Raw genomic sequence first — 12,131 nt, forward strand, 5'->3', positions numbered from 1 at the left:
AAAAAAATAAAAAAAATAAGTGAAAATTTAACGAACTATACACTTTTAATCCTCTACTTAATCTAAACATCCTGAATAAACAACTATTTTAATCTCATATAATTATAAAACATCTATCTAATAACCCTTAGATTTAGGAATACCGTGCAATTTTAATATAAATATCAAAATGGAAAGTTACGAAAAATAATAGTTAACATACGTAATCTATGATATATTCACTGTACAATTAAACCAAATCAATAGTTCTTAAACTAATATGTCCTGTAAAAAGATAAATAAACTAGAACACAGATCCATTTAGAAAATCTTTTCCTAATTTGATCCGGCTAAGAATGAAAAAAGTACTTAAATTACAAATATTCCATTCGTTCCTGTTGATACTATCGAGACACCGGCTCTGTAATAAGCCATAATTGTAACAGAAAATAAAGAAGACAATATATAAAGCCGCACGCTTGTCAACAATACTGAGCTAGGGAGCAAATATTTCAAGCAAGCTCACGCACCGGATCGGTTATCGCATTTTTTAATATCGTTAATTGGAGTGATTTGTAAAACAGCATGACTCCTTTCATTGCTCACAATTCGGTTAATTAATTACCATTCGGACGGCTTCCGCTGACAGTGGCTTACACCATTTTTTACTTAGCTAGGCGCGGGCGCGTGCTTTCTACTAGCTAGTTGCCTTTATCTATTTTTGTATTGTTCAATAATTAAATAGATGGATATCGTTTGAAGACAACAATCAAGTTAGAAAGCAATTTGGCATTACTACTTGGAAAAATATATAAGTATGTTTTGTTTTATTAAATAGGGTTAATAGATTTAAAAGTCGCTTAGCGAACTATAGAAAGATTACGGTCGCAGTTTTTATACATTATAAAATCCAAAATGAGGATAATTAACAGCAGAAGAATAATAATACTAAAGAACCAGAATAATTCCTAAAATGAATGGTCAAAGTGACGACAACTGGTAATAAAGAAACTGTAGGCGACGCACTACGATTTTAGTTTATTTTATTATTATTTGTACTTTTTTACCTGTATACAAATATTTATGTACCCACTTATTTAATACAGTCCATTATAAATAAAAATTAAAAATACTGAGGCTATACTTATAAAATTAGAATTACCCTTTCCTTGCTAAGTGCGTGCTCTGTCAGTACATAGGCAGCATCTAAAAATCGGTTTTTTATTTCGCATCCTTTATAGAAACCTTCCAGATTGTTAAACCCATATAATCAAACTCGGTGTAGGACAAACTCCCATATGTTCCTTCCACATTCTACAGATCTACTCCATAATCTAGCAGAGTCAAGAGTATTGTTCACCGCTATTATTTTTTAACTTCATTATGATTTATTCAATAAGAATATTAATACATCAAACATAATTTTCGAAAAGCATTTAAAACGTTGCAGTTGAAAGTATTTCAGGCAAACGCTGTCCAACGTTTCGAATAATTCACAAAGTGCCATAAAATTCATAAAACTCCTGGAACAACTGTATAATTTTTAATTAGTGGGATGGGCCTGCGTAAATCGCAAATTTATTACGGTTGGACCACTTCACGTACATAAAGTCGATTGAATCTAATCGAGTAACTCGTAACATCGATAAAAAAATCGTATTCCGTGTAAAGCGGAGTACGACGGGCGCAGGCCGGAGAAAATTTCAATTGGACCAACCCCGACGACCTTCTTCGTATAATAAAATCATTAATCGTTACTTCTGTTCCAGTTAATTAATTATCTTGCCGTAATTACTTTTTTCGTGTAATTAAAAGAGTAGAATTCCCCTGTCTTTGTCCCGTCCTGATTTCATTTTCCATTAATTTTTCTTTCGACTCCCTCCAATTTGGTGTCGCGACGTCGCTACATGGTAGTTACCCCTTTGATTATACTGGACTTAATTAATTTGCATTTTAATTAAAACATATTATTTCAGAAAAGAATTAATTTTACATTCCCCCGTTTTTAAACGGACCTCTAGCTTTTGTTTCGTGTTGATAACAGAATTTCTTCTTGTATTGTATAACAATCTTGGCAAGTGAAATTTAACTTTGCGAAAGTTGAAACAATGATCATAATATAATATTATTGCGAACTCTTAGAAAATCTTTGTAAAGTACATGAAATGTCTAACATTGTAACAAATAGATTACAATTCATTACCTTCAAAAACGTAAAATTATGGCTATACCTACTCATGGTCATTGTCACTTTATGTAAGGTAAACATTGAATTAACCATGTCCCCCAGGTTGCACTCTATTATAATTTTATATGAGCTACATGTCAACACATCAGATTAATGTTTCATGTAACTTACGTCATGACTAAGAACAAACAGGATAGGATCTTGTTTGGGATTTCCGATGAACTCCAATCGATTTATCAAAACTTTTGATTATATTTGATGCCAAATGGATCTAATAATTTGAATTATATAAAACAAACATTTACAATTTGATAAGATATTAAAACAAAAAGTTTAGACGAATAAGCGTGCGGCTCTATATCATTAATAAATAAATGAATTAATAATATTGTGATGCCCTCTAGAACCTGGAGGATGTCACCTCTCACTGGATAAGACAAATCTAACATATTATTTGTTACCGTCCCCAGTGCCCTGGCTTCGCAGATGCTAGCAGCTCAGCTGTCGTCACAACAACAAAACATGTATGTGTTTTGTTTTTTACCCCTACTCCATGTACCGCCACATTTATCATTCTCAAAAAACGGCCAATTATATTAACAAGTCATAATAACTGTTTAATAATTACTACACAAATGACTACAAAAGATATTCGTAAGACGATAAATTTGGTGGTACTTAAGTTACATGCATTAAGCACACGCTTTGACTCACTTTCGACGGCCCAGTCCACATGTAGATTGTCTTTAAATCAAAATGTTTCAACGCTATTTAATGTAATCTTATCGCGATCGGCGATCCGTGCATTCTTTTCGAATGTATGCCGCGTATAATTATTTGTAATTACCAGTTTTGACGTTCTTTCTTTTCCTTTTCACACGTATACGGTATTTGCATACGAATTATTACTGTAAAGGCGCCATGCATCATACGCTCCACTGTTACATTTTGATGTTAAGACAACCGCGCCACATTAATGTACCGGCAACCAAACTATGTCTATTCGACACCATGAGTAATTGTTGTGAGAATTTTATCACTTTTATTGTAGTTACATCTCGATGAATAATTTCTTGCTTTCCATCTAATCTAGCATGATGTATTATTTCATTACTCTTATTTTTATTAATATTCATTTTGCGCAATTCAAAGCCAGGGCATTGGCATACGTTACCTTTTCGTTTCTAATTGAATTCGTCATTTTATTGTTACCTCGTTCGGTATTAATCAAACTGATTACCTCGGCAGAATAAATTGCCTATTGTTTTTTTTCTCTGTTTAAAATCGTTAACGCAATGTCAATGTCCTGTGTTTACGCTATGTTCATTTGGATTGGGTAAAAATCGGGCGCGTTAAATCTATAACACTCACGGGCTTTACCAATTATCACCGCGATAGAGTTTTGTTTGACCGGTGCGTGCATAGTGAGAATCTAACATTAAATTTGTGTTCGATACAGATTTGAGAAATTGGATATAACACCAAAAAGTGCGCAGAAAATCAAACCGGTGCTCGAACGTTGGATGAAGGAAGCCGAAGAGAGGTAAATATTTGTTTGAGTGAATTTGTTCGTGATACTGTGCTACACCGTGCTCGTGACACATTTGGCCTATAACGCTTAGCAACGTTGTAAAGATATTTCTCAAATCTGGACTAATACTATTGCTTGTACGGGCTAGGCATTATGTTTATTTGTATTCGCTAATGTTGTACTAATATTATTAATTATTATATAATCATAATTACCAAATTTTGGAATGTCCACATCTAATGATCTTTAAATATACATTCCAACATTTGGTAAATTCGTGACTAAACCAAACATATATATATTATACTCCTTTTTATGTTTATTTACAATGCAGTATTTTATTATTTATATTGCAATGTAGATCTATTAAATGATATGGACATATCTTTGGGATCGGATGAAAATTAACATAAATTTCAATGCAACTCGATGTATGTAACTACTTTAAAAATAGTAATAATGATAAACAAAATGCACCTACTGATCTGGCGATAGAATTAAAAATCCAATAACAGCGTTGTTGTTTTTGTTTTATTTGTCAATCATTCCAAGAATGGGAATATATTATAAATATAAATAATAAATTTATACTGCACAATATATTAGAGAATTGTGTTTACTTAGTAATACAATTAATAGATATTAGTAAATAGTGATAAATCTAGACTTAGTATTAATATTACGTTACAGGAAAAAGCCTCCTATATAGTACACCAAATTTTATTATTTCCTAGTTTAGACAATTGAACCAACAAACAACATATGGATTCCGACCCACATTCAGTTCGATTTTGATTACTTCAAAAATATGTGCTGGTAAAATATCAAACATTAGCATCCTATAGGAGAGTGTTCTAACACTGAAATTGTACATTTTTCCCATTGGCATTGGCCGTGTGATCCCGGCATGGAATAGACCACCCCTTCCATTCCCATAAGTGTTGTAAGAGGTGACTAAGAAGGGCGAGGATTGGGCAGTAGCGTCCCTCTTAAAACATCTCCAAAGCCGCAAATAATTGCGGTTGTCAATCCGCCTGCCAAGCGTAACAACTACTGGCAAAACCCCTAAGGGGGAGGCTTACGTTCAGAAATGGACTATTAAAGGCTGATATGATAATGATACTAACAAGACGAATCCATATGTCAGATTAATATGGGATATTCGAAATTTCAACAAACAATATTTTCAAAAAGTATTTTTAATGTTGCATTTGAAAATATTTCTGGCAAACGTTGATCAACGTCACAAATAATATATAATACCAGAAAATTTCAAAATTCCTGGAACAACTGTATCTACTGTATGTAGATTTATTTGTGACATTTTTAGTTACATTGATGGAACACTTCGTTAAAAGGATGCTAATGATTTGGTTATCATTGTGTATGGACATTTAGTGTCTTACAAAAAAAAAAAAAATTAAATTGCGATAGACAAATGTTCAATACATGTTTAGACGTCTTACTAAAAAAACATGCCTAACATCTGTTTCATTCAAACACTATACTCGTTTACGTCCATGGTGCTGCTCATGTCTATAAGCGACGGTTACCACTTTCCATCAGGTAGACCGTCAGCTTTTTTGCCATTCTAAATTGCATAAAAAAAAACACGCCACCACCTTTATGTACAAAACGTAATGTACAAAAAGACAAAACCGTAGATACCGTACAACGACGTTTCATAGATACTCTACACTCTAAATATTGTATGTATACATATAAATTTTTAAAAGACAAACGACACCTACAGTCGTCACAAAATTAAATGTGGACCAAAGAGAGTTTTTTTTAATGGATAACAATGGAAAGATAGTCCCGCCTGCGCTAACGGTTTATGCTGGCGGGGCACCAGTGAGAGATAATAGGTGAGGGCTGAAGAGGATGAGGTGTAAAAGGCAGGTCAAGTGCCCATCGTAATGAATACATCAGGAATTCAGTACGATGGTTTCCAGGGACCACGTGAAGGTCGACCTGACAGGGTATATTGCTAGCAATAGGACTGGTAGTCCGCATTACTAACAATCCCTGAGGGGTAATCAATCAGGGGAGGACCCCTGAGAAACTAAAGAGAGAGTAGACTCTATTAATTGAAAAAAAAATGTGTAAGTAAAAATCAAAAAAATTTAATATAATTGTGAACCTTCTTCTTTTGGATAGCCCATTCATATTTCTTTAGACATTTTGTTAAGATAAATCGGGTCTTTGATGAATAGGTATTTTGCAAATCTCCGTGTACGACTCTGGAAGAGAACTATGTATAACTCTCTGAGAGAACTATAACTCGGTTTAATAAATACCTATAAAATACCCAAAATAGTCATTCCTTATTCCCTCTTTATTCTCGTCCAATACTAATCTAATTTTAATTATGTTTTCAATAATAATACAGGAAGCCTTTTGGCTATATACCCCTATGTCTTTAATTGCTTTTTTATAACCATGTTTATTTGACAAATATTTCATTCATCATCATCATCATCATCATCATATCAGCGTTTAATTGTCAACTGGTGAACATAAGACTCCCCTTTGGAGGGCTTTGCTAGTAGTTGCTACGCTTGGTAGGCAGATTGGCAACCGCACTCAGGCTTTAGAGATATTTTAAGAGAGACACTGCTGCCCATCCATCGCCCACCCGTAGTCGGCTTTTACTACACCTACAAAAAAACAAGGGATGGCTTATTCTATGCCGGGATCACAGGGCGAGATGTTTCATTACAGCCATAGGATTTGACGAAATTTTATAATGTTTGTTTTTATAATTTTTTTTTTATTTATAGTGACTAATATTAAAAAAAAAAGAATACATGAAAGAGATAGATAGAAATTGTATAGTTTTTTATGCAACTTAGAATGACTAATAAACTGACGGCCCACCTGATGGAGAGTGATAACCATCGCCTATAGACATGAGCAGTACCATGGTCAAAAAATACTCTTTTTCAAAAAAAGTTTACATTATAAAAGTTTCGCTTTAATATCCAGGGAGAAAACAAGGGAATACGTTTGTATGACAAAAACGGTATCTCTTTTAAAAACGTATAAAAACAGAACAACAAAATGTATGTTTAAACATTTCATAAACAAAGCAGGTGTGACTTAAATCTACAGCACTGGCGTAATATCGTTATAAGAGGTGCGGGATCTATCGATTTTACATTTTGCATCATTAAAATGCATTATCTGAATGCAACGGGACGGATTTAACATTGCAAATGGTGCATTGAATTTGCAATCTATCCTCTTGGTGGTAATTTTAACGAGCGCCCCGTTAACGACAGTCCTTGAATTAATATGAGATCTTCCAGTTTTTGCCGCGTCACCGTTTCAGGTTCCGGTGTTGGTGTTAATAGTAATTATGAAGGATATAATCTAAAACTTATTGTGTGCTTCGAATATAAATTAATCATTGAAATCGTTAAACATTTGTACTCTTCCACACAATTGTGCAAAAATACAATTGCTTTTACACTAATTACCAATAACCACCACCACTAAGATAATAAATCGTCATCACATCAGCCATTTACTGACCACTGCTAAATCTAGGCATCATAAATGTATGTGTAACTGTGTAGTATATTCTTTTTTTTATGCTACTTAGAATGGCAAACAAGCTGACGGCCCACCTGATGGAAAGTGGTAACCGTCGCCTACAGACATAAGCAGTACCATGGACATAACAGAGTATACTATTTTGCCCATGATACCCCTCATGCGTTACCATTCCTGAGGACTTAGATGTTATTCCTCTGTACCCAGTAAATTCATGCCATATCTCACCCTTCAAACCGAAACACAGCCATGCAAACACAACTGCTTCACGGTAGAAACACGAACGGGAACGAGGGACCCAAGCAAACGACTTTTGTACAAAATCTCCCTCTGGTGAGATATATAACGTTAGGTATGTATTTTAATCTTGCTATTATATACCATAACCAGATCAAATTACCAACACCGTGGGGTGAGGACCTGGTAACACAGGTTTATCCTACTTCAGACAGAAGTTCTTCACAATAATTTAGTTGCGTTACCTAATAAAATAAATCTAAAATAATAATAATAATTTTATTTTTTATTATCATAAAAATACAGAATTACAGAAATTATAAGTGCGTGTAGAATATATCAAATATATAAGGTTAGGTATGTATATTAATCTTGCTATTATATACCATAACCAGATCAAATTGCTAACACCGTGGGGTGAGGACCTGGTGATCTGTAACACAGGTTTATCCTACTTCAGACAGAAGTTCTTCACAATACTTTAAATTGTGTTACATATTAAAATAAATCTCTTGTAATAACTTATATTGAATTATATTCATAGAGGTATTTACTACTGGTGTTGTGAAGAGAATAAACTACTTTATTATTATTATTATAAACAAATAAATAAATGACTTGACAATAAGCAGTCTACTAATGTCTCAATAGAAGTACGAATGAAAAATCAATTCATTGAATGTATTGTTTTTGTTACTAATTTCATTTAGACACACTCTATGATAATTTCAACTAAATTTGGTTATATTTTAATTAAAATCTATTTAAAGAGGTGATACTATTATCTGATAACAAAATTCAGACAACAAACAGTATTAACAACTAAATTGACACATTCTACGGTTTTATTAAAGTTAATTTTCATTTTTATCAAATTAAATTGTAATTTAGTATGTTTATTTTATGTATGTAATTTACTATCTTGTACTAAAATATAAACAATTTAATTTTTTTTAACCGCCATTGAGTATCTCTGCACATCTTAAAGATTGACTGGTAGAGAATGCCTATAGTATTAAGTCCGTCTTTTGTACCACATCTTATTGGTCAGTAAAATTTCAAATAAATAAATTTTCCACCTTCCGTGCTTAATATTGCTTAACATCTTTCAGTTCTAACTCAGTGAGCCTATTCTTACTAAAAATTCATTTATGGATACATTCAAATGATATTGGCGTAATAAAACCAGAGCAAGGTTCGTTGTTTAATATCATTATGATATCCTTGTGATCGTCGATAGAAACAAATTGATCATCTTCATCGTCAGGAATCAGAAAATGTAGATAAACTTTTGGAATGAAATTCTTCCCCGGCGTCTGTACTTCTCGACTCATATAATCTATCGTTCTTAAACTCTAGAGGGAACAGATATTATTTGGGTTTGCATGCTTCATTTTGGATTACGTATCACTTAATATCAGATGGATTGTGGTGAAATGCGCTCAACCTTAAAAAGAAATAAAATAATGTCTTGAAAAGTGAAATCGAGGCTTATTATGAGTACCTAAAACCTTAAGGTCACTAAACAAAATAAGACACGAAATACTAGATGGCACTAGAATCGTGGTTTTTATTGATTATTTTGTAATTAAAGATAATATAAGGCAAAATTTCTAAGTGAGTGGTTTATTCTTTTATGTTGCACAACTTTGTAAAAAAAAACATACTAGAACATATTCACATTTATACTTATAAAAACCACGTATCAAGTTAGAAATTTTACTACAAAAATTATTTTAATTACAAAATAATCTACAAAGACCACAAGTGCGAGACTTTTGACTTACAGCGCCATCTAGTATTTCTTGTCTAATTTTTTTTAACGACCGACCATCAAGTTTTACATTAAATGGAACTGTACTGCGAATTGGCACTACTTAACTACTTAACCTAAACCCCTCAAGGTTTTAATAGTTTTAATAGGTCCGAGAACTTCCATATATAATCATGTTAAAAAATCCATGCTCGCCTTATGAACTTATTACAACAATAGTAGCTAGTATCATATTTTATTTTTATACTTTATTTATGTACATATTATTGATATTTTATGTATCTATCTAATTATATACATATGTGTGTGATCAAGGGTTTACAAAACGAAAATTAGTTGCTCCGTGTTACTATGTATATTAAAAGTTTTCTTAAAATTATAATAAATCAAAAATTTGTTTTTTCAATCTGTCAAACCATAGTCATTCATGCACATTCGTTACAAATATTTCCTACGCATATATGCTATTAACATTAAGTCCACCTTCTGTACTATATTTTCTTTTAGTCAATAAAATTATTTACATAAATAAATAAATAGCTTCCAGGTATATATTGTGATAAATTGTAAAAGAGTACAAGTGTCTTTAGTAACCAATATTAACCATCATTCATATTTTAATAGCATTTACCCTCTGAAGATAATTGGAACGTTATTTTCTTCGACTTAAGTCGTAAACTTTAATTGTTGAGTATCAATTTGAGTACATACAAAAAATATGTATATAAAGAATAAAAGGGTTCCATGGAACGTAAGACCAAAACTGGATCAGTGTTTACATAAAAGGAAACTTGTATCAGGCAATTCTTCCTTACTTATCACATGAGTTTGTTTGTTACCTCTTAACACCTAAACCGATAATATGAGAATTTTAATATAAAAGTATTATATGATATGGGGAAAGACGTAGACTTTAGACGTAGACGTTCTGACTCAGTGTTTTTTAACGTATGGATCGCAAAGCCTCTATACGTCTCTAGGTCGCGAAAACTACCACAGTAAAAAAAAAATAAACATACTACATATTATACTTAATTCTGTATTTATCCGAAACCTAATTATGCAAATGCGTAAAAATGTCGTATGGATTGAAGTATTCAGTCCTTACAACATCTTTGTAACATGAAAAAAAAACGAAAAGGGGGTCGCGAAATATTTTTTCATATTGGGGGGGGGAGGGGGTCTTTTCATAAAAATGGTTGAAAACCACTGTTCTAGCCCATAGACTGCCACAAGGAACGATCCTGAGTCATCTGCATTCATTGTTTCCTTGCAATACATTTCTACTTACATATACATCAGACATATAAAATTTGTAATGGAAACTAACAATTTCATTGCTAACAATTTTCCAGACAGATCGAATTTAGCGCGATCCTTCCTGGAAAACTATCTTCATCCTCATCTATAAGTACTTAAAATAAAATTTATATTAAAAACATGTTTTATTCGTATTTATTTTTACATTCATTAAACAGTTTTTTTTTTAAATAAGTGTGGAATATATGATTAAACACTAATTCTTATTCTAGAATAGTGCTTTACTTATATATTCTTTTGCCTGCATATAAGTAGATGTTAAATTAAAAAAATTCTAGCATGTTTAAGTACTGCATGTTAAGTATATTGCTTATGTCTTGTTAATAGATTATTTTAGTTCTATCACAATGATACAAATCATTATGGTAGCTTATGTAATAACATTATTATTTCTTTGGTGTAACTTCGCCTTTACACATTTAAGTTATAAATAAATAAATTGTTATCTTTTAAAATATTTATTTAATTTACAATTTTTTCTTAATCTATGCACCTCCATTTACTCTCTCTTTGTTTAGCGTAACGGTTCACTGATAGAGAATGCCATCAGGCATTAAGTCCGCCCTGTGGACATGTTCTAGTGTGTGCAAAAGTATAAATAAATAAACATATTATGAAGATATACGCATTATGAAACAATATCGCGCGATAAATAAATTCTATACGTAGATTAATAAATAATCTGTGCAGGAAATAATCATTTTAAAAATTCGAGGTGCGCACCAACTATCAAGCTTTAGCTCCATCATAGGGTTTTTTTAATGGATGACAATGGAATGGTAACCCCGCCTACGCTAACGGTATACGCTGGCGGGGCACCAGTGAGGGATTATAGGTGATTTGAAAAGGCAGATCAGTTAGCTCATTGTGATGAATAGACCAGGAATAACGACTCGATATATTGCTAGAAATGGGACTGGTCCGCATTACTAACAATCCTTTCTCCCCTCCCCTTCTTAAATCGCACAAAAATAAAGTTTTCTATAATAATAAAAAGTTCTTAAAAAGTTTGCATGAAGATCATTTTAACTCCGCGTACATGTATTATTTTTGTTTTTTTTTTTCATATTTTTTTTTATCATGACTGTTATTCCCTGTGCATTTAACGTTATGGTGTAGCGACTACTCTACTCTACGATTATTTACCGACGTCAAAACGAAGTAGTTATATATTCGGGTGGTTTGTTTTTTTTTTTTTATTTAAGTACATCGTTTTTTTTTTTTTAGATTCCTAGGCCAGTTTGTATGATTTGTTTTTATTAAAAAGGTTTGTTTTCCACCCTAAGGGTCTCACCGTGTTTCCATATGAAATCTGCACTAACGTCTTTATTGACGTTACTGCCTTTAATAAATAGCTAGTTGTTGGAAATCATTTTTGAATTATCAAATCCCTGACTTAATTAGTTTTTGGAATATTGGGTTTACACCCTATAACTTTAAAATTATTTTTCTATGACTAAATCGACATAGAAACTTATAATTAGTTTCATATTTTTTTTATACTTTCCCAAATAACTACAGCGTCGTTAAAAGTATAGAAAAAA

At 32.2% G+C, this 12,131-nt stretch overlaps 1 protein-coding gene across 9 annotated transcripts in view; it reads left to right on the plus strand.

The window, feature by feature from the left end:
• Positions 1 to 12,131, plus strand: part of LOC113520821 (POU domain, class 6, transcription factor 2) — a 201,973-nt gene that overhangs the window by 184,966 nt on the left and 4,876 nt on the right. For 6 of the 9 annotated variants that reach the window (XM_052901664.1, XM_052901665.1, XM_052901666.1 and 3 more), the window contains 2 exons: positions 2,638 to 2,691; positions 3,627 to 3,710. The exons of 1 other annotated variant lie outside the window; for it this stretch is intronic. In XM_052901664.1, coding sequence (XP_052757624.1) covers positions 2,638 to 2,691; positions 3,627 to 3,710 — 138 coding nt within the window. The remainder of the gene's footprint in view (positions 1 to 2,637; positions 2,692 to 3,626; positions 3,711 to 12,131) is intronic. 2 more of the 9 variants (XM_052901668.1, XM_052901667.1) reach the window with 2 other exon arrangements.

This window comes from Galleria mellonella, unplaced genomic scaffold, assembly GCF_026898425.1.
Source record: "Galleria mellonella isolate WM207_F2 unplaced genomic scaffold, CSIRO_AGI_GalMel_v1 utg788, whole genome shotgun sequence".
NCBI classification, from domain to species: domain Eukaryota; kingdom Metazoa; phylum Arthropoda; class Insecta; order Lepidoptera; family Pyralidae; genus Galleria; species Galleria mellonella.